Source organism: Pogona vitticeps, chromosome 4 (genome assembly GCF_051106095.1).
Source record: "Pogona vitticeps strain Pit_001003342236 chromosome 4, PviZW2.1, whole genome shotgun sequence".
Lineage (NCBI taxonomy): Eukaryota > Metazoa > Chordata > Lepidosauria > Squamata > Agamidae > Pogona > Pogona vitticeps.
Window position 1 is genome coordinate 181,409,818 of NC_135786.1, and position 24,613 is coordinate 181,434,430.

The following is a 24,613-nucleotide window of genomic DNA, read 5'->3' on the forward strand; positions in this document are numbered from 1 at the left end:
CATATTGCCTCAGATGGAAAACAAAACCTTTGTGATGGGCCAATGGCTAGTAAGAGCAAGTGGGCTAACCTTCATTTCTACTCAACAACTGCTAATTAGCACAGTAGAAACACTATGGTGATGAGTACTATTCTTCGTATCAACTGCTAAAATTTGTTGCTTAATTTAGTAAGTCACACTAGAGCAGGCACATTGAAATCAATGAAATGTACAAAGAGGTTGACTCACTAAAACCCCAGTAATTCAATGGGCCTACTCTAGTACAACTATGCTAAAGCAACACTAGTAGAGGTGAGACTGGGAATTGCATTATCTGTAGCTCAGCCTATTATCTGCCACACCATATTGATTCTGAAAACAAATTCTCAAAATACTGAAGTATATGCTTTTTAAAAACTTTTATCTTGATTGTCATACATTCTACTCCTTAAATCTGATTACCTGAAATAAAGGTGATTAAACATACAGGTAGGGAAAAAAAGGAAAATGATTTTTGAAAACATGGTAGTATAGAATAATAATAAAGATGTGCCCTTGAACTCATAACACTGCAGTAAGCAACTGCCTTATGGAAGTAAAGGAGCCACCCACTTAAGCTTTGTTCTTTGTTTTCAAAGACTAAGCTTTGGAATCTTTTGCACAATACCTGAACACTCTGCATCAAAGAACTTTCTTTCTTGTCTGTTACTTAATTAGAGATAATGCAAACATGGATATTTAACACTGATTGCCGAGTTAAAAATGAAACCGCAGAACAACTGTCAAACATTTAATCTATTTGCTTTTAATCTTGTAAAGCTTCCCCAACACCACATACCTCACTGGAGCACCTCTGCTCTGTGCAGGTTTCAAGAGAACCGTTACAGTACTGTCAGTTTGATTTAAAGGTGTTTCCAGTTCATAGGGTGGCATAGAAGGTGCTACAAAAACAAGAACAGAGGAAGCAGATTCATTGAATTTGTACCTTTCATACTGTTCTTTACAACCTTGTTTTTAAAATATCCTTCTAAAAGACACAAATGATTTTAAAGAGCCTTGTGCACACACACACACAAATGCTAAAGTATTTCTTAAATCGTTAGATAATAAAGCAGCTTATCAACACAAGTTAAGTTGTAAAGTGTAGAGCACTGATACAAATGGTTATTGGCACAAGGACAGCCTTCTACCAGTTTATGGGTAAGCAGTAGCATCCAACAGGTATACATTATTTGAATGTGGCCACTGGTTCCCTCAATCTGAACCAATGTACCAAATTTAATACATCTTAAGTTTCGAAAGTGAAGAATTTGTATTAGGCTAGATTCTGTTCAAAAAGGAAATAAATGCTATATCCCCAATATACTAAATAAATGTTGTGCAATTATAGACAGAAAACAGTTTACACAGCACTCATTGGAAGTTGTTGGTTGTTTCAAAACAGTACCTGATATTTTAGTAGTGAATTGACTTGTAACAGGAGGGCCAAAACCTTTGGCTGTACTGGCTCTTATAGTGAAAGAGTAAGTAGTTCCAGGATGCAACCCAAAAAATAAGTAGTGAGTTTCATTCCCATGCTTTGGAACTCGTCCACTTTGGTTGGATAAATCTATTTCTGGGTCAAAAGAGCTGACAGCTTTGTAGGTGATCTACAAAAGAATAACAAAGTTATAAAATACCTTCAGCAGCTGGACAAAGATTGCATTTTTATCCAGTAAACCCTTCTGATGTGTGTACTGTCAGACATTTTATGATAAGTTATCTTGCTCCCTTGCATGCTTCAAATCCAGACTCCAATGACAAAACTGTCGCAAGTTATTATTTTTATAGATACAGGGGCTTAAAGGTACCCAGATTATGACTATAAAGACTAAGGTTCAGACTTAAGCTAATACCTTTAGGTGGCCGAGGTCTTTTATCTTGGAATAGCAGTGGGGGTGGTTTGCATTACTGTTAGCTTTGCACAAAAAATAAAAACCATAAAAACAGATTTAGGGGTAATAAAGTACACCTGCATTTTAAAATGATTTATCTATAGCTCTCCTTTATACTGAAAGGGATCACTTATTTTTAGTATCCAAGAGAATTCACTGTAAGGTTATACAGACATATGCTATGAAAATACAGTATGTGGTACAGTACTGTTAATTGCTATCTAGATCTCAGTCTGGAGCATTGGCTGTTTCTCCACAAACAAAATAGTTTGCCTTCAGAACAACTTATGCTAAAATACTCATGCCCTATTCAATGTTTAATTTGTCAAACGCTTATAATCCAATATAGGGCTTATGTTTTTTAATTAGACATGGCTAGCTCTTCCTCTGTTCTACTACTCTCTTTCTAGAATCCAAAATGCTTTGCTGTAAATATATAATAACATCTCTGTGATATTAAGTCTGTAATATTCCAGCATTACAAATCAGAACACCTGGTAGCCAGAAAGCCAGACAGCACTAAATAAGATTTAAATCACAGATAGTTACATATACCACAAGCTACAAGTTTTGTTCTCCCTATTTCGTACCATAGATAATGGCATTTTACCAAAAGACCCTAGAATTGCTATTTCCTCAACATAATATAATTTACAAGCCATAATATGCTAGACGTATCTGTATGTGGAGTAATTAACCAAAATTCAGCTAAAAAGTTAAAGTTTGCCTACTACACATTAGCACAATGTACTCTGGTCCATTTCCTCTGTGACATCCTAGCAGCTAAAGCAATGGCAGCAAGAAACGTTGCAACACTTATGGTAAAACATTACCAAACAAGCATGTCTGAGAGTCATTGTTGTGACTGAGACATTAAAAAAGAACAGATAAATCATGGTGTATGAAACCAAGAATGAACTATCCTTGCACATCCATCTCCCCCACATACTAACTTTACTTTTTCCTGTAATGTCTGAACTGGAAAACCAGTTTAAAAATTCTCTCCCAAACATATAACTGCAGGATTTTATTCAGGATTTTATTTTTTCTTCATTAATTCAGATTATTTATATCCCAGCTTTCCAATATACATATTCAACATGGATAATATAATTTAAAAAACAATACAATTATAAAAAAATATTTTTTTAAAAAAACTAATGGGACAGTTTGATGTTCCAGTCTGGAAAGAGTTCTAAAATCACAATCTGTCAATTCAGATCATCATGGGTAACTGATTCAACAAATCATATTATCTTCACTGAAACTGCATGCACAAGAGGAAGATGGAAATGGAAGAGGGAGCATATAAGCAAATGCCAGACTTGTCAGCTGATGTGTATTGATCCAAGACATTAAGATCTGAACAGGATCATGGTGAATACCACTCAAAGACCATGGCCCCTGAATATTATTAGTGGAGTTATAGGATTTGGAAGGTAAGGTGTTACAGTTTACAGTTATATTACAGGATCTACACATACTATAGCTTAGGTTTGATTTCCAGTTTGTGCGAGCCTAATTTCTAACCAAGTATTTTAATTTAATTTGTGTGATTTTTTTCTAAACATCATGCTGTTCTTCAACTTTATGACTGACATTTTGACCAGGTACTTTGCTAGCTTACCACACATGGAAACAATCCTATTATAATTAGATCTAAATAGCATAGATATTGAGCAAAAGTGTACAAAATAATCTCTAGTTGTTGGCAAAACACTGGTTAACATATGCAGAGTGAATTACAGAACAATACAGACTAACACAAGGTTGAATCGCAGAATACATTTGAATATCTATGCACATATCTTTATAATTTACTAAGTTTTAGTGAGAACATTAACTTCTGTTCAGAAAATTGCAACATGACTTACAAATACACATCTTCTAATACTAACCAAACCAATTCTATACAGGTCAACTACAGGTTAACTTCACCTCAGCACTGACCCAGGACAAACTCACAATTTGTAGAAGCTTTCAGCTTTGACCTACATAATTAGAGAAGTTTATTGGCAAGCTCAGAACTTAATTCAGAACAGAATGTAGATGTTAAAAGACAATGCACAATATTTCACCTACATGGATGTCACATAAATGACTTTTATACTTGAAGCACAATGTGTTCTAACGTATCTAGCAGTTATAACACAAATGTGCAGAATGTTTCTGAACTGAAGCAAATTATGTTTTATGATATACATTTTAAGTGGCAGATGTCATCTTTTGTTCTCATATTGTGTTACTGTTCATGTTATCTCACAGAATTTAATTAGCTTCTGCCTATTGATACATCTTAGTCTCTTCTGGTTTGGCTAAAGTCCTGCCATGCCAAGCCATGCCAGTAAATTCATGTTTAAATTCATACTTTTTAGTGCAATGTTTCATCATGACCGCATGTATAGAAGCAGTGAAGCAATCCCTCTCAGAACTGCATTTAAATACTGAATATGGAAAGCTAATGCCATTATGCTAGAAATATATAATCATAAAGATATTCTTATTATTGCAGAATATCATGTAGCAGAACACACCTCAGAATCTGCCGAGATAGTGTGGATTTGTTGTAAGAAGTACTAGCAAACATGTATTAGGATGGATACGCCTTACTTGCTGCAGAAATGATGCCATGTTGCTTATTACAACCAACTAAGAGTGTCAGCTGTTTGTAATGTATTGTTTGTGTATTGTGATAGTAAAAGACTGGAATTTGACTTTCAGTGCATCTTTCTAATTTTCATTTCAACTAAGAAATGTCAGCATATTGATATGGCAACGAGATTCTACATAAATATTCTAGGTCGGAATTGGAATAAATACAAAAATGTTTTTTTAAAAACCAAAGTATACATTCATGCCTTTACACTGAGATATCTAGGGCTGTGCCCTAGTCCGGAAAATCTCAGTGGCAGTCCTGGCCCATCTGAAGGGGGCAACATGTATTCTTGTTTGCTGAGGGGGCTGAGACCTGAGAAGAGCACGTAAAAGGGCCATGGCAAAAAAGGGGGGGCTGTGAATGGCTGTCCTAGCTTACCAAAGTTCCTTTGTTCCTCCAGAGTGGCTGTTCTCTGCAGCAGTTGAAATAAACAAATAATAACTAAATAATAGACAATTGGCTGGTGAAATCAGTGTCGTCAGATGTGTAGATATGGGGATGTTAGGTAAACCTTCTCCAAGTGAGGTTGTATCCCCTTAATATTGAATGAGTTATATAGCTTCTGTTGAAAAAACAACTCTTTCTGATTTTAGTAACCATGGCTCAATGACCAACATTTATTGTTTGCTTCAGGTGTGTGAGCAAGCGATTTTGATTCTGAAAAAAAAAAGGCTATCTATATTGCTTCCTGTCTTCAGTTTGGGATCAGTGAATGGGTAATGGAAATGGAATATTTTTAAGTCTCCTAGACCTCTCAGCAGCCTCTCAGCAGTAGTAGAACTCTCAGTATACTTCTGAATTATGTCAAGGGGTTAAAGATTGATGGAATTCTCCTTTAGTTAATATCTTATCTCCTGTGACGTTTAATGCCCATGTAAAACTGTTGGTTGAAGTCATCCAGTACCTGAGGCTGCTGGAGACAGGCCTTCTTCATGAACATTTCTTTTATTTTCAAACACCAGAGAACCATGAACAACTTCAGTTGGACCAACGGTTCCCTCAGTTTCCCCGCATTCAACGTAACAGTCCCTTAACTTGGGTGTTCATCATCAGGGGTTCACTCCAAACTGTTCGTGATCCGTGAGTTTTCTCGTGGGCCTCCTCAGACTGGGACATATGGTACCGCAATAGGGGTGCTGAGCCCACTCTCCCTCTGTAGGCGTTTCTGGATGCACGACATCCCCACCGGTTTGGCCCCCTTCTTCCATTGATCTTCCTTCTTGGGATAGATATATACTATCCATTCCACTGGTTCTGCTACTCCCAGCTGCACTGCCAATCCTTCCTTTCTTTGCCTTTTCAGCTCTTCTCCCTCTTTTCCTATCTTACTTCCCTCAGGTCTCACATTGCGATATTGCTGTCTCCTTTATATTTCCTCTAGGGCAGTTTCATTTTAACACGCTCTCCTGTCCAGGGGTCTTCCATTAATTAATTAATTAATTAATTAATTAATTAATTAATTAATTAATTAATTAATTAATTAATTAATTAATTAATTAATTAATTAATTATTTATTTATTTATTTATTCATTTATTTATTTATTTATTTATTCAATTCATTTCATTTCATTTCATTTCATTTCATTTCATTTCCGCCTATCTGGTCACATTCGACCACTCTAGGCGGCTTACAGTCCAACCAACAATAAATTTTAAAAACATTATAAGTCAACAAAGATAAAGATCGAAAGAGTATAAGAAGGAAAAGATCGTCAGGGATTAACTGTTGGGAAGGCCTGCCTATACATGAGTGTTTTTAATTGTTTCTTAAAAATGCCCAGCGAGGGAGCTGCGCGAATCTCAGGAGGTAAGTTGTTCCATAGGCGAGGAGCCACCGCCGAGAAGGCCCGATTTCTGGTCTTTTCCTTCCGGGCCTCTCTCGGCGTCAGGCTCCTCAGCCTCACCTCCTGGCTCACACGAGTGACACGGGTAGATCTTGGTGGGAGAAGGCGTTCCACCAGGTATTGAGGTCCTAAACCGTTTAGGGCTTTGTAAGTAAGCATCAAGACTTTGAAGTCGATGCGGAATTGGATGGGCAGCCAATGCAATGCGGCCAGAGTGGGGGAGATATGTTGGTATCTTCTCACTCCACTAAGTAGTCTGGCCGCAGCATTCTGCACCACCTGTAGTTTCCGCAGCAGCCTCAAAGGCAGCCCCACGTAGAGCACATTACAGTGGTCTAATCTTGAGATTACAAGCGCATGTACCAAAGTAGTGAGAGCCCCCACGTCAAGGTAGGGTCGCAGCTGGGCTATCCGCCTAAGATGAATACCCAAGCTGCGAACCCCATCGCTGGCAGGTAGGGTCACACCCCCAAAAATGAGGGAATTTCCCAAATCCCCAGCTGTGGGAGCGCCCACCCTCAGTACCTCTGTCTTGTCCGGGTTCAGCCTCAGCCCGTTCTCCTGCATCCATTCCCGTACGATCTCCAGGCAACGCTGAAGGGACAGAACAGCATCTCCTGTAGTTGGAGAAAAGGAGATGTAGAGCTGCGTGTCATCGGCATATTGATGGCACAGAGCTCCACATCCCCTGATGACCCCCCCCCAGCAGCTTCATATAGATGTTAAACAGCATTGGGGAGATGATCGACCCCTGTGGGACCCCACAATTGAGGGTCCATGGGGCCGAGACATTCTCCCCAAGCTGTACTCTCTGGGGGCGGTCCTCCAAGAAGGAACGGAGCCAGGCAAATGCCTGGCCACCTATTCCCAACTCGGTGAGCCTCCCCAGGAGGATACCGTGGTCAATGGTATCGAAGGCCGCTGAGATATCGAGGAGGACCAGCAGAGACACTTTGCCCCTGTCGGCCTCCCTCAATAGATCATCACACAGGGTGACCAATGCCGTTTCTGTTCCATGGCGCGGCCTGAAGCCCGACTGGAATGGATCCAGGGCATCTGTTTCATCCAGGAACGCCTGAAGCTGATCGGCCACCACCCTCTCGACTACCTTGCTTAAGAAAGAAACATTGGCGACGGGCCTATAATTGCCAATTTCGTCCACCGCCAAACTAGGTTTCTTTCTTATGGGCCTAACGAGTGTATCCTTGAGGACAGAGGGAAATCTGCCCTCAAGGAAAGACCCATTAATTATTACAGTAGCCCACTCCGTTGTTGAAGGCCTGGCTGCCTTGATTAGCCAGGCCGGGCAAGGGTCCAAAGAGGAGGTGGTGGCACGGCAGCGATCAAACGTCCTGGCCACAGTATTGGGCAAAACAGGCTGAAAGGAGTCAAAAGTCACTGGACAAGATGGAGCGCTGGACATCTCAGCTCGACTCACTGTATTCAAAAAAGGGGAGAGGTCCCGGCGGATGGCATCCACTATAGATTTAAAAAATGCTGCAGATTGGTCCGGTGTAAAACTAGGGGGAGGCCTATCACCCGGGCCAATTCCGGATAGGTCTAACCAACCCCATCCTAGAGGAATGTCTTCTTCCTTCACCTCCTTTCTTTTTCTCCTCCTCCTTTTCTACTTCAGTCTAGCTCTCTTTTCCCTTCTTTCTTCTCCTCAGCCCCTGTAACCAGTTATCCCTCTACTATTGGCTCCTCCCTTTTCTCGCCCTCCTCTCACTCTTACTTCCCACTCTTTTTCTCCTCTACTCTCAGTTGGGCCACTGCTGGTATCGGCATACACAGTTTCATATTCCTCTATTGTGGGTGCTGGAGGGGATGGCTCACACTCCTCTTTTCTGTTGGGAAGTGGTTCCTCCTCACAACATCTCATTCTAGGATGGGGATAGGAACTCTGAACTGTTAGCAGTGAAAGACTCAATGGGATAAAAAAACACACTGAAGCACAATCCCTGTTAGAGATTGGCCATATTTAAAGACTGCCATGTACTTCTCTTAACATGATACGGCCTGGAAAGTACTTACATGGAACAGAGCCTTTCCTTCAGTGGTGCTCACTATATGGAAGTCCCTAGTAAATGAGATACTGTATTTCAGATGCCTGATATTTTATATTTTCAAGCAACTGAGAAACACATGACAATATAAGAAGACTTTTGGCAGAACTCCTAATGTTTTATCTTGTTTGCCTTTATAATTGTTTTCCTCAGGAAGTGCATCTGTTGTTTCTCTGGTATCTTGATTTCTCTTGGTTATGATTTCATAATTACTCTCTCTCTCTCTCTCTGTGTGTGTGTGTGTGTGTGTGTGTGTGTGTGTGTGTGTGTGTGTGTGTGAGAGAGAGAGAGAGAGAGAGAGAGAGAGAGAGAGAGAGAGAGAACACACACACACACACACAGTAATTATGAAATCTTTATTTCATAATTATATATATAGTTGCAGAGCCAGAGTTTCAGAATTCTTTCCCCCACTGTGCCTCCTGGGAGAAGAGCCAGTCTGTGTGGCCTTGAGCAAGCTGCACAATCCCGGGACACCCCCAGGAGAAGATAATACTGTAGTAAACTCCTGGGGTGGTGGGAAGGTGGGATAACTGTTTTTAAATAAATAAATTGAATGAATGAATGATGCAAAAATTAAACCAAGCATTTGGCATGGCAATGACAGTTATTGTTCATGATTAGCTGTGGGGAAAGTTTTTTTCACATACAGTCTATCACTTAGGCTACTATAAGATGGTTTGCAGGCTGCATTGCTGTTCCAAGGAGACTCATACCGGGCAGCAAGCTGCACTAAGGATGAGGGATAGATGGGTGAAAAACACTTTTATTAAAATTTATCCAATCTGATTAAGGAGTAAAACTATTTTTCAGAGGCAGATCTAACCTGGAAATAAGGAGGAATTTCCTGACAGTGAGAACCATTAAGCAGTGGAACAGCTTGCCTCCTGATGTTGTGGGTGCCCTGCTGCTGGAGGTTTTCAAGAAAAGATCCCTTCCAAATCTATGATGATTCTATGATTCTTTCATAATGTTTCTGTGGTTATAGCTGTTCTACTACCATCCACTTGTTTCTGAAATATCACAGACTTAAAAGAGCTTGATATAAGAACCTATCACAAGAAAATGCACTTTTAAATTATGAAGAGACTATATTTTGTTAAATAAACTTCTTAGTTTATGGAAGGCCAATAATTTTATAATGAACTATCCTCTCACAATAAGTTTGTGTAATAACACGAGACCCTTGTTGCTATTGTTATTATATGCTATATGCTTCTGATTTCTGGCAACCTTATGGATTAGTGACTTCCAAAGGGTCCTATCATCAACAGATGTGCACAGCTTTTGCAGACCCGAGACTATTGCCTCCTTTATTGATGTCAACTCATCTTGTATATGATCCTCCTCTTTTCCTGTTTAGTAAAGGATGCTTAGTAACATAAAAATAGTTATTTCCTTTCCTTTTCTATCTTGGGACATATGTATCTTTCATACCAATTTTACACTTCCTATAAATGAAGGAAAACCATAAATGTACAGGCAGTCTGGTGAAGTAAGAGGTGTAACAGTGATTATGGGCTGCCAGCATAACACACACAGTCTTTTGTTACCATTTCTAAAAGACAGTCAGGGCAGATGTTCCATATAGCAAGAAACACTGATTTTTATAAAATGAACAACATGTAATTTTGTTGACTTTACATTTTTAAAAGCTAACTTATTTTGTTTAGTATGCCTGTTTATTACAGTAAGTTTCCAGAAATTTAATAATGCACTGTATTATAGTCATCTTCCCATTTTTGCCCTTGACTCAATGTCATAGTGAATGATTTTGCTAACCTTTAAATATTATTCTTCATAACTAGACAGAAGAATATATGTTTATTCTGGTAATAAAAGTGGAGCATTGCATGAAGTGAACTTTCTTACCCTGCAGATTATGCTTGGGAAAAATACTGGCCACAAATGTGGGAAGGAAGAACATATAGGAGGTATGGAAGATTATTAAGGCCACAACTTCATTCAGACTTACAGTTATATAAGGTATCAAACTAATGGATGACCTGTTTAATTGCCACCCACCAAGACTAAGTTGGTTTCTCTATTGATGCAGCTATTCAAAGCTCTTGAGATTTGGCACAACCCCACAGTTGAAAAATGAACAAAAGACTTTGGGAAAGAGAGGTAACTAGGGCTGTCACACACCACTCACATTTTACTACAGGACACGAATTGCACTGTGGGTACAATTTGCAACTAGAAATCTCAGTCTTACATGACAAAACCTTTGTATAAACGGCTCTAGTCACGTCTATACATGTTTATTGCTTACATAGTTCAAGCTTTCGATGGTAATATCCCGCACCGTCTCCATCAGGGAGGGCAAGATATCAAGTAAAACAAAATTCACCAAGATACAATCAAAATCAGCTGGGTAAGCATTCAGACAAATAAACATTAAAGAGCCAGTACCCACACTGGTCAGCATTATATAAAGGCAACCTGCTAAGTCTATCCAGTTTACAAAACAAAGGCTTCCAGCAAGCACTAAAAGTAATGCCACTCTTTCTGTTGATGGAATGTGGCTCAAGTATTATCAAGAGAGCCTCGATAATAATTCTATCCCAGAACTGACTAGTTTTGGCCAATATTTGTGCCTCATTCCATTGAGGCTTATGACACAATGCTTAGCCACTCCAGATTTTTCAAACTGTTGAAATCTAATATAACATGAATATTCAGATATTCTCTATGTAACAGATCTTCCAGTCTGTATGTAAGATGTAAGCACTTGATAAATGCCTGTGGCTCTGAGTCCCAGAGGATCTTTAACTTGATGGACCATTTGTTTGATTTTGGCAATAGGAGAGAAAACAGGTTTGAAATGAAGCATACGAGCCAATCTTCCTATCTTGTCTGTAAAACTTGTCTGTAAAAAGGAAGAATGACCACTCCTTTTATTTCTTCTTCATCATCATCATCCCTTTGTTTCACTTTTCTATTGTTATAATTCAGTGCCTAATTAATGTCCCTAATAGAATATCCATTTTCCCTTAAGATGAACCGTAACAATTGGAGTTCATCATCCAAAGAATCCGTATCCAATGCCACATATGCTCTATGAACCAAGGTACATTTTGGTGCCAGGTCAAAACCTTCCTGTTCCAGAAGGCTTTTAATTGAAATAATATCAACTGTGGGTCCTGATGGCAATTTTAGAGCTTATACAGTGGTGCCTCACTAGACGATTGCTTCGCATAGCGACGAATTCGCTTTACGCTGAGGTTTTCGGAGTGATCTTGCGCTTCGTATAACAATGTTTCCTATGGGCGATTTTCGCTTTATGATGTTAGGGACCTTGCCTCGCAAGACGGTTAAATTTTAGGTCCCTGTTTTTTGCTTTACAATGTTTTTGACAGCTTGGTCTTACTTCGCTAGATGGGTCTTTTAATGGTCGCTGTTTTGTTAGACGGCTGTCTTCGCTTGGGAAATGCATTTCGCTTAACGATGTTTCCTATGGCGATTTTCACTTTACAATGACAATCTGTTCCCATTGGAACAGATTATCAGGTTTTCAATGCATTTCAATGGGAAAATGTGTTTTGCAAGACGATGTTTTCGCTTAACAGCGATTTTCACGGAATGAATTAACATCATCTTGCGAGGCACCACTGTATCTTAATTGCATTTTAATTGTTTTATCCTTTTTACTGTATTTTAATTGTTGTAAGCCGCCCAGAGACCTTTGGGTAGTGTGGGCGGCATACAAGTTAAATAAATAAATAAATAAATAAATAAATAAATAAATAAATAAATAAATAAATAAATAAATAAATAAATAAATAAATAAATAAATAAATAAATAGCTTTTCACATACAAAATACTAAAGAAGTTGCTGAAACACAAACAGGTCTAATCCCACTGCTGCAGAACATCTGCTTCTTTCAGTTTGATTTCTTTGCATTACACTACATTGTCTTCATCTGTCTGAAATGTCCGAACTGGAGATTACAACACGCAACTGGGTCACAAAGTGTTTTCTGTAGGGTTGTGAGTTGCCTTATATGTGCTATAGTCCTTGACCTTTGGGAGCTGGATATTAAAGATAGTGCATATGTGTATGTATGAGAAACAGGCCCATTGGGGGAGAAAGAAGTCTCTACTTTTGGAGAGGGTAAGACTTTACCCCATTAAAAATGCCTTTTTATGCAAATGTGGCAGAGACTTGCGGGTTATTTGGCTATTATGAAAGGGTGTCATGACTCAAAAAGGGTTGGGAATCACTGGTCTAAAGAATGCCCAAGAGCTTAGAATTCCTTTGAAACTTTGAACTAGGTCAGATATGGGCTCTTCTAGACAGAACATTTGGGCCCATTTAAGTTCCCTGTCTCCAACATCCTGATGCCCCTTTATCTTTCTTTGTATCACTTTTCCCCATGAATTCCCAGACTTGTTGACACTCCCAACACTTTTAGGTAATTTCTTTCTTTGGTTTGGAGGGTGGAGAGAGAGCTTGTAAACATCAAATCCTGGCAGTTAATGTCTATGGTGGAAGTTTCCCATTTGGAAGATTTCCATTCCCTAGACAGAGGTTTTCTATTTTTTATTTTATATATTTATTTCTGTCATTTATATACCGCCCTATTACTGCACAGCATTATTCTGAGTGGTGTACATATAAAAACAATGAAGAAACACGAACAAAAAATATGAAGAGTCAACAACAGCAGCAAGATCAGCATTAAGACCAAGTGGCACTGCATATCAGAGCAGCAATATAAGGGCAAAAATTTAAAAGAGGTTGCCTTTGAAGGCCTCTCAAAAGAGATGCATCTTCAGCAGCCTCTTACAACTAGGGAGGGATGAAGCCAGACACAGATCCACCAAGACGCAATTCCAAAGAGTTGGTGCCCAACCTTTTGTTGGAGATTATTTGTCCTCCTCTGATATAGCCACCTGCAGGAGCATAGCCTGAGAGTATCTGGTAGTGTAGGAGGATAACTTGGGAGAAAGATGCTGCAACAAGTAACATGGTCCCAAACCGTGAAGGGCTTTGTAAGTAAGTGTCAATATCTTGAACCTGACTACCTTTTAATACAGAAAGCTTACTGATACTGGTATCAAAAGGAAGGCAAATTCTAGGCAGTTGAAAACCCTCTGAAGATATCTTACTGGCATTCAGATTAATGTTGTTTCACCTCCAGCTGAGTAGACAACGGAGTGGATGCAAAATCTGGCAAAACCTATGTCTTTTTGGCAACAAATAACAAAAGCAGGAGACACAAAAGGAAGGGGAAAGGCAAATGCCTGGAACAGCTCTAAATCTTTTTAGATATAAGGGAAAAATACTTTACAACACGGTACAATATTACAATTTAAAAATAAAAACTGCATGTAAGCAAAATATCACTGTGTACCTCATAAAGTGTGATCACACCATATGTTTGCACTGGCTCCTTCCACTGAAGGTAAATCTTCTCCTCAAAAGTACTTCCTTGTATAGATTCAAGTGGTACTGCACCTGGAACTAACAATTAAAAACACAGATATTTAGAAGAGTGTACCTTAAATTATCAGTGCTGCATTAATATCCCATTGCTATGATGACAACAAATCATATTTCAAAGTGGCAATAAAGTCAGGCTGCATTTAAGGAAGCTTTAAAATAATAATGGGTCATTAATAGTAATAGAATTGACACACTTTCATGCAATGAGTCACTTTAAATAACATGGTTAATAATTATGTGGGTGACATATCGTCAGGGGCCATGCGAATCATCTGTATGATTCCTAAACAAGTTATTAAAGCAACCCATAAAGGTGGGAGTCTTCAGATATTATTTTGCCAGTAAGGGAAGAAATACCAGAGATTTTGCAACTACACTTGATAACTGAACACCTACACTGCATCTAACCTAATACTTCTTGATTTTTTAAAAAAAAACTGATTTTTTTTTTAACTTTGAGATTGAGTTTTCTCTTGTTATATTAAACAGAAATTCAGCAAAACCAAATTTCGGCCCATTTTCATTTTATATGTTAACCCTTCACCATATAGAATCACAGAGTTGGAAGAGACCACAGGGGTCATCGAGTCCAGCTCCCTGCCATGCAGGAACTCCATCAAAGCACTCCCGAGATATGGCCACCCAGTCTCTGCCTAAAAACCTCCAAAGAAGGAGACTCCACCACACTCTGAGGCAGCATATTCCACTGCCCTGCCAACCAGCTCTGACTGTCAGGAAGTTCTTTCTGAGATGGTGGAATCTCTTTTCTTGTAGTTTGAAACCATTGCTCCTTGTCCTAGTTTCTGGAGTGGTGGAAAACAAACATGTCTCTTCTTTGACACGACATCCCTTCAGATTTTTAAACATGGCTACCATGTCCCCTCTTAACCTTCTTTTTGTAAGGCTAAACATTCCCAGCTCCCTAAGCCGCTCCTCATAGGACATGACTTCCAGACCTTTGACCATTTTGGTCACCCTCCTCTGGACACATTCCAGGTTGTCAACATCCTTCTTGAATTGAGGTGCCCAGAACTGGACACATTACTCCAGGAGAGGTCTGACCAAAGCAGTACTATCATTTCCCTTGATCTAGACACTATACTCCTATTGATGCAACCAAGAATTGCATTGGCTTTCTTGGCAGCCGCATCACACTGCTGACTCATGTTCAGTTTGTAGTCTACCAAGACTCCTAAATCCTTTTCACAGGTACTGTTGTCTAGCCAGCTGTCTTCCACACTATATCTGTGCAGTTCATTTTTTTCTGCTTAGATGTAGGACCTTATATTTCTCCCTGTTGAAATTCATTTTGTTAGTTTTGGCCCAGGACTCTATCTGTCAAGGTCATTTTGAATTTTAATCCTGTCCTCTGGGGAATGAGCAACCTCTCCCAATTTGGTATCATCTGCAAATTTAATCAACACACACTCTATTCCTTCATCCAAGTCATTGATAAAGAGGTTGAATAGCACAGGGCCCAGAACAGAACCCTGAGGCACCACACTAGTTACCTCTCTCCAGGATGAAGAGAAGCCATTGGTGAGCACCCTTTGGGTTCAGTCAGTCAACCAATTACAAATGCACTGAACAGTAGCACTGTCTAGTCCACATTTTACAGTGGTGCCTCGCATAACGAGCGCACCGTTTAATGACGAATTCGCACAGCGATCCGGTTTTTTGGATCACTAATGCGATTGCATTGCGATGATTTAATAGGGCAAAAATCGCTTTGCGACAATCAGTAAGCGTTTTGCTTACTGATTTTCGCATAGCGATTTTTTTAAATCAGCTGTTCGGCCGTTCCAAAATGGCCACTGGATGCCCAAAATGGCCGCACGTGAAAATGGCGGCCGGATGGGGAAAGTTCCTTTAACGATGAGTTTAGAAGCCATAGGAACGCATTAAACAAAGTTTAATGTGTTCCTATGGCATTTTTCGTTCCGTATAGCGATGTTTCCCCATAGCGACGGTTAATCTGGAACGGATTAACGTCGCTATGCGGGGCACCACTGTACTAGCATCCTTGCAAGATTATCATGGGGAACTTTGTCAAAGGCCTTACTGAAATCCAGATATGCTACATCCACAGCATTCCCTTCATATATCAAGCCTGTAAGGTAAAGGTAAAGGTTCCCCTTGACAATTTTTTGTCCAGTCGTGTCCGACTCTAGGGGGCGGCGCTCATCCCGCTCTTCAAGCCATAGAGCCAGCATTTGTCTGAAGAGAATCTTTCCGTGGTCACATGGCCAGTATGATTTAGACACGGAACGCTGTTTACCTTCCCACCGAGATGGTACCTATTTATCTACTCGCATTTGCATGCTTTCGAACTCTATCAAAAAAAGAGATCAGATTTGTCTGGCATGAGTTGTTTTTGGGAAACCCATGTTGACTTTTAGTGATGACATTACTTTCTAAGTAATAACAAACTGTCTGTTTAATGATCTGTCTAGAATTTTTACGGAAATTGATGTCATGAGAAAAATCATGTTTCTCTTTGAAAAATATGCTAATGTTTTCCTGAGATGCCACATTCTCTGGAGGAATGACTGAACCTTTTTATTCTAGGCAGAAATCTGTTGAAAAATGTTTCAGGTGCTCCCATGCTAAAAGGCCTGAATTCATCTCAACAGAAATTTGGTACTTCCTTCAAAAGATTTTGCTCTTACTACACTGATTACTTCAGCCAACATTACTTCTAAAGCTCTATGTCCGTACATGTGCACACAGTCTAATGGCTGAAGCAAAATGAAGAAGGGGTGTTACTCGAGAAAACATTTGATAGAATAAATGGGATTCCTCCTGTGTGTTTTTCGCCCAGTGATCCTTCAAAATGGGGACAAAATTTTTGCTTAGTCATAAAAAGAGCAATACTAGTCCATGAAACATTGCTCTCTCTCAAGTGGTTTTGTGACATAATCATATTTTAGCCATAGTCACAATCTAATTTCAAGTTAATTGGTATTGTTGTTGTTGTTGTTTAGTCGTGTCTGACTCTTCGTGATCCCATGGACCAGAGCACGCCAGGCCCTCCTGTCTTCCACTGCCTCCCAGAGTTGGGTCAAATTCATGTTGGTAGCTTCGATGACACTGTTGAACCATCTCGTCCTCTATTGTCTCCTTCTCCTCTTGCCTTCACACTTTCCCAACATCAGGGTCTTTTCCAGGGAAAACACCCCTTCTTCATTTTGCCTCAGCCATTGGTATAATTATCTCAAAAAATAAGGGTTTCTTCATTTGAAGAATATTGTTGATGAAGGAACAGCACACCAAGAGGTCACAGAGACCCAAAGAAGAAAGTATGGTCAAGTGAAGTAATATGGATCCCTGTCTCTGAAGTATATTTAAAAAATCAATCAATCAATCAATCAATCAATAAACATAACCAGCTGGCTCTTGGCACAGCCCATATATAACTGAATGTATATAGGTATGTATTGTTTCGGGGTGCTGTCTCTGAGTGAAGAGAAGATTTTCACTAATTACTCTTTCCTCTAGCACTGAAAAGTTGCTCAGAATGGTTGAGGAACACTGTGGAGCTATGTGGGATGATGTGATGAGACTGAAGCAGAAGGTAAAAGTCAAGTTTGGTTTTCCTCACATTTCTCAGAACTTGGCTGGTATTTTTATCTTAGCCCAGTTCCATATTCAGGTTGTGAGACTGTTCTTACTTTCTGCATGGAAATTTGTGAGTTTTTCACATTTTCCCCATTAAAGAAAGCAAGTTTCTCTATATTTTTGAATTCCATCCATTTTTAGCTTTTCATATTTTTAGAATGTATACTTGGTATGTGTATTTGAAGCAAGAGTGTGCTTTGTCTCATAACAAGTTTTGGGAGGTGTGAAGCTGATGCTTTTACTAAGAATTTTGAATAAAACAAAGTTCTTCTCCATTTCTTCCTTAAGCAGAAGGAACCTTGCTCTTGTGGAAGAAACAAACTAGATCCAAACCATAATGTATGTGTTTGCATGGTACTGCAGACTATGCCAAGTTCAATTGCCTATATCAGTTCTTAGTATCTTTTCATTTGCTATGATCCTGTTGGGCTTGATCGTTAGGGCCTATACAAGCATTGAAATCCCCTCCCTGAATCACATATGTGTTGGGATAAGAATGAAGCAGTCTGCTACATACGCTTCAAATTCTGTCCATATTGCCAGAGTCTGTGATTTCTTCTTCTGATGGGGGTAAATACACATTTATTATCAGCAAATCCCATTGTTCAAAATGGGCAAGGATGGCCATTGCATGTTGTTTGAAGGATGGTAGCAGTCTTGAGTTTACACACAGGGATGTGGCAATCAGCACTCCTAAGCCTCCCTTGCATCTTCCATGACCTACCCTGGAGGTTGCACTGATGGAGTGTGAGTGGAAACCATTGATTGACACCTTTTCCTGGATCCAGGTTTCTTGCATCAATACAATGTCCTTAGAAGAAAGATACTCTCTTGATTCAGGGTCCTGGAGAGGCCAACCCATCCATTTACATTCCATGATATGAGGGCAATTTTATTTGTATGTTGATCTGGTACCCATCATTGAGCCTCTGAGATGACACCTCCTGTCTCCTGAGCACTCCCTTCACCTTCAACCTCCTTCATGGTCAGATCTGAAGTCAGTCCAGCCAGGAGAGCAGGAGAGTCTGTCCAGTTCAGTTCATTTCCTACTGACCAAATGCTTGCAGGACTGGTTTGCTTTGACTGAGAGTCTGTTAGAGTCTGGCTCCTGTATATGTGTATCTTGACCTCTGCTGCTCGTTCCTCACTCTATATGACTTTTGGACTTCTTAAGTATGTATCTTGCACCCTTCCTGTTTGTTTTCTATTACACATGTTTGGCTTGAATCTGGATTGCTTTTGTACTTTGCCTTTGGATTCCCTTCCCCTGGTTTCCCTGACTCTCCAACAGAACTCTGCTGGACTTCCGTGATGGCTTGATCCTTATTTTTGACTCATCATGCCAGGTCAATTTCTGCCTCCAGCTGCCACTACTTCATTTTTGGGGCCAATCTACCTTGGAGTAGCACACTTCATTAAACTCTACAGAATATCTATTAGGAGCTATGCATATGCGAACATACATACAGTAATACATATATTCCAGAATTATGAAAGTGTGTCTAAAAACATGTATGTTCACACTAAACTTATATAAAAACCTTTAAAATTACGATCTAAAGCTTACCATCTTCATCTGTTTGTACCACAATTTCCTGGCTTTCTTTCTTCCCTTCAGGATTCATAAGAACTAGCTTGATACTGACATTAGTGTATGGAGACAGATTAATAATAGTGTGCTGAGGATGTGAATTGTCAGTATCCCAGCTCACTTCTTCTCTGACTTGTTCTTGTCCACCAGCTTGGTAGCGATAATGGACTGTAAGGTTGTACCTATGGCAGCGAGTTACATTATAGCCAAATGGTTCCCAGGTGATGGTAATTTGCCAGGATTTGATATCTACAACTTCTAGCTTCCGTGGACCACGCACAGGATCTGTAAAAATAAGGGGATACATTTAAACATACCTTCTTTTACATCAGTGTAAATATTCATAAGTTAATATGAGAAACTGAGAAAGAAGAAAGGCCATAGGCTCTAATCTGATGCAAGACAATCTATGGATGTATACCTGTTGAACAGATGATTGGCACTCTCAGCACTACCTGCACTGAGAGTCTGATAGAAGATAGTTTATTCCTCCCTGGATTAAAATCCTTGACATCTGTTAGGAACCTTATTAACAAATATACTAGATCATTGTGCTGGGAGATATGAGGATTTAAAAATATTTTTATTGGAGACAACTGACCCCTTTTCAACATGCAAATCACAACACTGAAGAAGCACCATGACATTTTTCTCAGGCTATGAACCAGCAGCAGACAGAAGACTGTAATGAACAATGATACGACTGTCACCAACATTAGAACAGTGTTAGTGTTTTCTTTCGATGTCAGTAAATCCTGTGGCTGAGACTACTGTGCCAACTGGAGTTGTAGGCTATAAAAGTTATGATTTTACTATTATCACAGACTTGACCACAGGCTGCTGGCAGGAAAAGCAAAATACTATTTTTATTTATACAATCTGAACAATAAGAGACCTCAGGAATGCAAAGAAATTTTACCAACATCTTATGGCTCAGGCAGAGTGTCAACACAGCAAAACAACCTGTTGAGGATTCTCAAACCTCAGTGAGAGATCTCAGCTCCAGTGCAATATTGAGACACCAGGTACTTCCATGCCCCACTATGGTTTCTACATTCTTTGTGCTTTCTCATTTAGTGTGAAAGAATGAACCAGGTCAAGATTTACATCTCTAATCTCCATGGAAAACTTTGAAAAGAAGAAGAAGGGGGGGAGAAAAAAAGAAAAAAGAAACCTCCCTCACATCATAGTATGGGTTGGAACCTGCTTTAACATCTCTAATGAAATGCTCTGAAGACTGTCATCAGTGAAGCTATTACACAAATTTAGCAATAATCTGATTTTTATTTCGTATAAAAGTCCTCAACAAGATAAAAGACAATGACTAGTTTTATCTACTGCTTCGGTAGTTGAAATGCCAAGAAGAGTTTTAATGAGCTAGAAAGCTCTTATACATAAACAGATTAATATGCATCTTCTGGCTCATGTTTATTAATCAACACATCTTCACCAAGAATGTTCTAAACACTTGCCACAAGATTCCATCACTTCTGGCTTCTAATGATTCCCTGCAAAGCTTGCAATATTGTTCAAAGACATTCTTCATCCTACCTTACATTTTCAAGAAAATGGAGTAAAATCACAAGCAATATAGCATTCAAAATCTACAGCTGACACTTTCAGGATTATTTTTTGTTACACACACACACACACACACACACACACATACATATATCTGATACCTACCTACCTACCTACCTACCTACCTACCTACCTACCTACCTACCTACCTACCTACCTACCTACCTACCTACCTACCTACCTACCTACCTACCTACCTACCTACCATTTTTTTGACTTCCCATTTTGTCCATCCATTTATCTGGTGCCAACCATCTGTTTGGCAAATATATGTGGAAATCATTGCAAACAGAGTCACAGAGCTCTTGCCAAGAAATCTGTGGAGAAATGGATCTGTAGCATAGATAACTCCACCCTTTCTCTCATAATTCATTCCTTCTGCTGACTTCCTTGCCTCGTATCCCATATATCCAAATCATTAAATTTAGAAACTGGATTTCTTGAAACTACTATTATGACAACTTGAATCACTATTATGGTCAGAGACTAGACATGCTATCTTTTGGACTACATCTCTCAAAATTCCATAGCCAGCAATTCTGGCTACCAAGAGAATTCTGTGATTCATAGACCAAAACAGGAGCATTTTCAAGCTCTAGTCAGAATGATTCTGATCACTAGCTCCAATCCATTTTAAGTGGGAGGGGCATTCCAGCATGGTCTATGAAAATACAGTAGTTTCTGGTATCCCTAAAGCTACTGATGAAATACAGTACATCACTCACACTGGTCAAGTGCTGGGGGGGGGGGCGGAACAGGTAGGGAATGTGGGTCACTTGTAAAGTAAAAAAGGCCACAGAAAGGAATCTTAGTTGAGCTTCATCATCTGGTATTTGTCTTGCTGCTATGCACTGCTCCAAAGGTACTGAACAATTTTTTTCTTCTTGCCTCTTAGAACATTCACCGTCTCAAGCACAGAGTGGTAGATAAACAGCAATGCTGTAACAGTAAGTGGTAAAAGAGCTGTTCTGACTGGACTACTTGTTTTATATTCACAAGCCTTTCTGGTATTCCAAAAATACATATAAAGAAGGAAGATGTAGAACCAATATTCTCTTATGCTGTGAAACAACTGGAAGAATACTTCAGGGAACCAACACCATGTACCTAGCATAATGCATTTGATGTGGTGCCTATGTATCAGACTGAAGTACATTAAGCAGAAAAAGAAAGCAAAAATGGCACTTGCTAGGGACTGTATATGTACAACATTATACAGACTACATTCATGAGGTCTCATCTGGGCAGATACAAGAAGAACATATTGGACACTGTACATTCACCATGAAAAGCTTTGAGGCTGTCAGAGAAAGGATCATGTCCATGATAAATGAGTGAACATTTTTGTCCAAAAAAAAAAAACACCCAGGTCCACAAGAAATTTTAGGCCCCAGTAAGATGAATTTTCTGAATACATCTGTGGAAGCAGAGCTGATTATTTTCTACACATTGTAAAAACAAACAAATAAACAACATCCAAAAGAATTAGCTTAGTAGCAAGGAAAATGTAATTTATAAGTGCTAATCACAATGTGGACTACATTCATTAGACTGAAAGAAGAAGAAAAGCCTCATCAAAAGGAGTTTACATGGCAGAACCACCTTTTGCGCACACCACACATACATTTCAGAAGCTTTGGAAATAAGGTAATAAATTATGTTTTCAGAAACAGCATATTTATTATATTGGTGTAATACTATTGGGGGAAGAGGAGATTATACAACTAGGTGAGCTTTTCCTTCTTTACTGTGGCTTGAATAAAGTATCTGCTAGCCCATAGCATGCTGGGTTACTATAACTAGCCCTGATGGCATGAATCATGGGGACAATCCAGACCCACTGATACACAGTAAGAAGGCAGGATTATTTCCCCAAAGAGAAGGAAGTCTGTCATAGTCTCCTGATGATACCTGTAGTGTTTCTTGTATTGCCCTCTTTATGCCAGTTTCATCTAGGTATCAAGCAGTGAAGTCTGACAGCTTCAGCTCACAACCTTAGGGAACCAGTAAGTCCAGTTGTAGCCCCTGGCACTTCAGCATCATGTTTAATCAGTGGTGCTGGTTTCCTCAACATTTGGCAGTGTTTTTCTGACAATGGGGAGGGGGGACCCTGACTGATAGGATCAATTTCCATTGCAGGTTCAATTCACAGCTCATTTCTCTAGAACTTCATACTTTACCTCCTATTACAATTACCGTGCTTTTTCAGAAACTCAATTTCAGAGTCTGTGAGAGACATTTAAGTGTAATTTTAGGATCCTGTCACTGATAATCAAAAACCTGGAAGCAAAACTCATGCTGCAAGGGATATTTTTTCTGGCCTTGTTCATCATAGGCTGCAGATGACTACTGAAAGAGAAGAATGGAAAATTAAAAAGATGGTTGAGAGGTTTGGGTTATTTGTGTGCTTACAGATCCTATAATGGGGGATGGATGGATGGATTTAAATGAAAAAGAGTGGCCTTTGGAGCAATTTTTCTATTTTTGGCTTAGCTCCTGAGCCGCTTTAAGTAATTTTTGGTTCTGAAAAAGTCCCCCAAACATAAAGCAGTTGAGAGAGGACTCAAAACATGGGAAAAGTATTCCCTGTTGAGAGATTTTTAAAGTAAAACAGTGTTGTTGTTTTACTTTTTAAAAAAAGGTATGGAGCCCATGAAAGACTGAGGTGCTGATGGGCTGTAGCTGGACCCCTAACATAATTTTGCCTACCATAGTATACAAACATGACTCCAGAATTTAAGTGAGGACTTCCAGCAGCCCTAATTTTTATAGCATCAAATGCAATCTAAAATACAGATGTGTTTACATGACTCATTATGACTTCATGTTGCAAGTGTTGCCTGAGCTAGTTTTAGAACTGTTTGTGCAACAATTATTTTTGAAATCTATTTGCTAGCCTAACAGTCAATACAACTATTTTTTATTATCGTTGGTAGAGAGAGGAACCTATATTTATTGTATTTATAATCAATAAAATAATAAGCTGTGAAAAATACTTACTGGACAGTTTTAGAAATTTTCTGTGTTACTGAGTGCTGTGCTATAGTTATTTATATTTATGTCAAAACATTTGAAATATGTATCCACTTTTTCTTTAACACACACAAACACAAAGGAGGGGTACAAAAATAAAATAGTTGAACAAAACTCTAAGATTATGGGCTACAAGCAATGAACACACTTAGCCAAAGCAGTCCTATTGAATGAACAAGGCTTCTTGAGTATTTATGTAAATTCTATTGATTCAGTGAGTCTGTTCTAATTGGGATTAACAAAGTGTTTCCTTCTTTCACTATAAGCGAAAATAGATTTTGTAATCAACAGAGATATATTGTACCAACACTGAATATTTCAATAGGGATAAATGGAAATATCTATCTTTAAGGGAAGAGGAATAGGTGGAAAGGAAGGGAAGTAGTGTGATTCTCAGTAGCAAATTGCCAGTAATAGGAGCACCCTCTTGGATGCTTCACAATACCAGCTGGGTGACTTGGTGTGCAACCAGGAATCTGAGCAGAGACTTGTTAATTATCAGCAGTTTGCTTCTCCAAGTTATGTGATTTCTCTTCTGCTGACATAATGATGCAATAGGATTTTGGATGCAAAAAAAGGGTAGCTGACCTGGTCTGGCAGCAGAAAGAATCTAGTGTCTTAGTAGATCACAGGCTAACCCATATATTGGGTGTGTGTAACACAATCCTAAAATGATCAACAAAAGGGCAATGTTCAAACCAAGAGAATTGGATCAATCTATCCTGCTTTGGCCACAACTCAGCTGGAATACTGGACAAACTGAACTGTTTTCAGAGGAAGGCAATCAGTAAAGGGTCTCTTCCCTTAAATTCTTGAAAGTAAGATCCATTCAGCAATGAAAAAAAAACCTACCTCAG

At 39.2% G+C, this 24,613-nt stretch overlaps 1 protein-coding gene across 17 annotated transcripts in view; it reads right to left on the reverse strand.

Moving 5' to 3' along the window:
• PTPRM (protein tyrosine phosphatase receptor type M) overlaps positions 1-24,613 on the reverse strand; it is a 607,519-nt gene that overhangs the window by 261,587 nt on the left and 321,319 nt on the right. For all 17 annotated transcript variants that reach the window (XM_072999591.2, XM_020793481.3, XM_072999598.2 and 14 more), the window contains exons 8-11: positions 19,119-19,427; positions 13,842-13,951; positions 1,427-1,628; positions 818-920 (exon numbers count right to left, since the gene is read on the reverse strand). In XM_072999591.2, the coding sequence (XP_072855692.1) occupies positions 818-920; positions 1,427-1,628; positions 13,842-13,951; positions 19,119-19,427 (724 nt within the window). The remainder of the gene's footprint in view (positions 1-817; positions 921-1,426; positions 1,629-13,841; positions 13,952-19,118; positions 19,428-24,613) is intronic.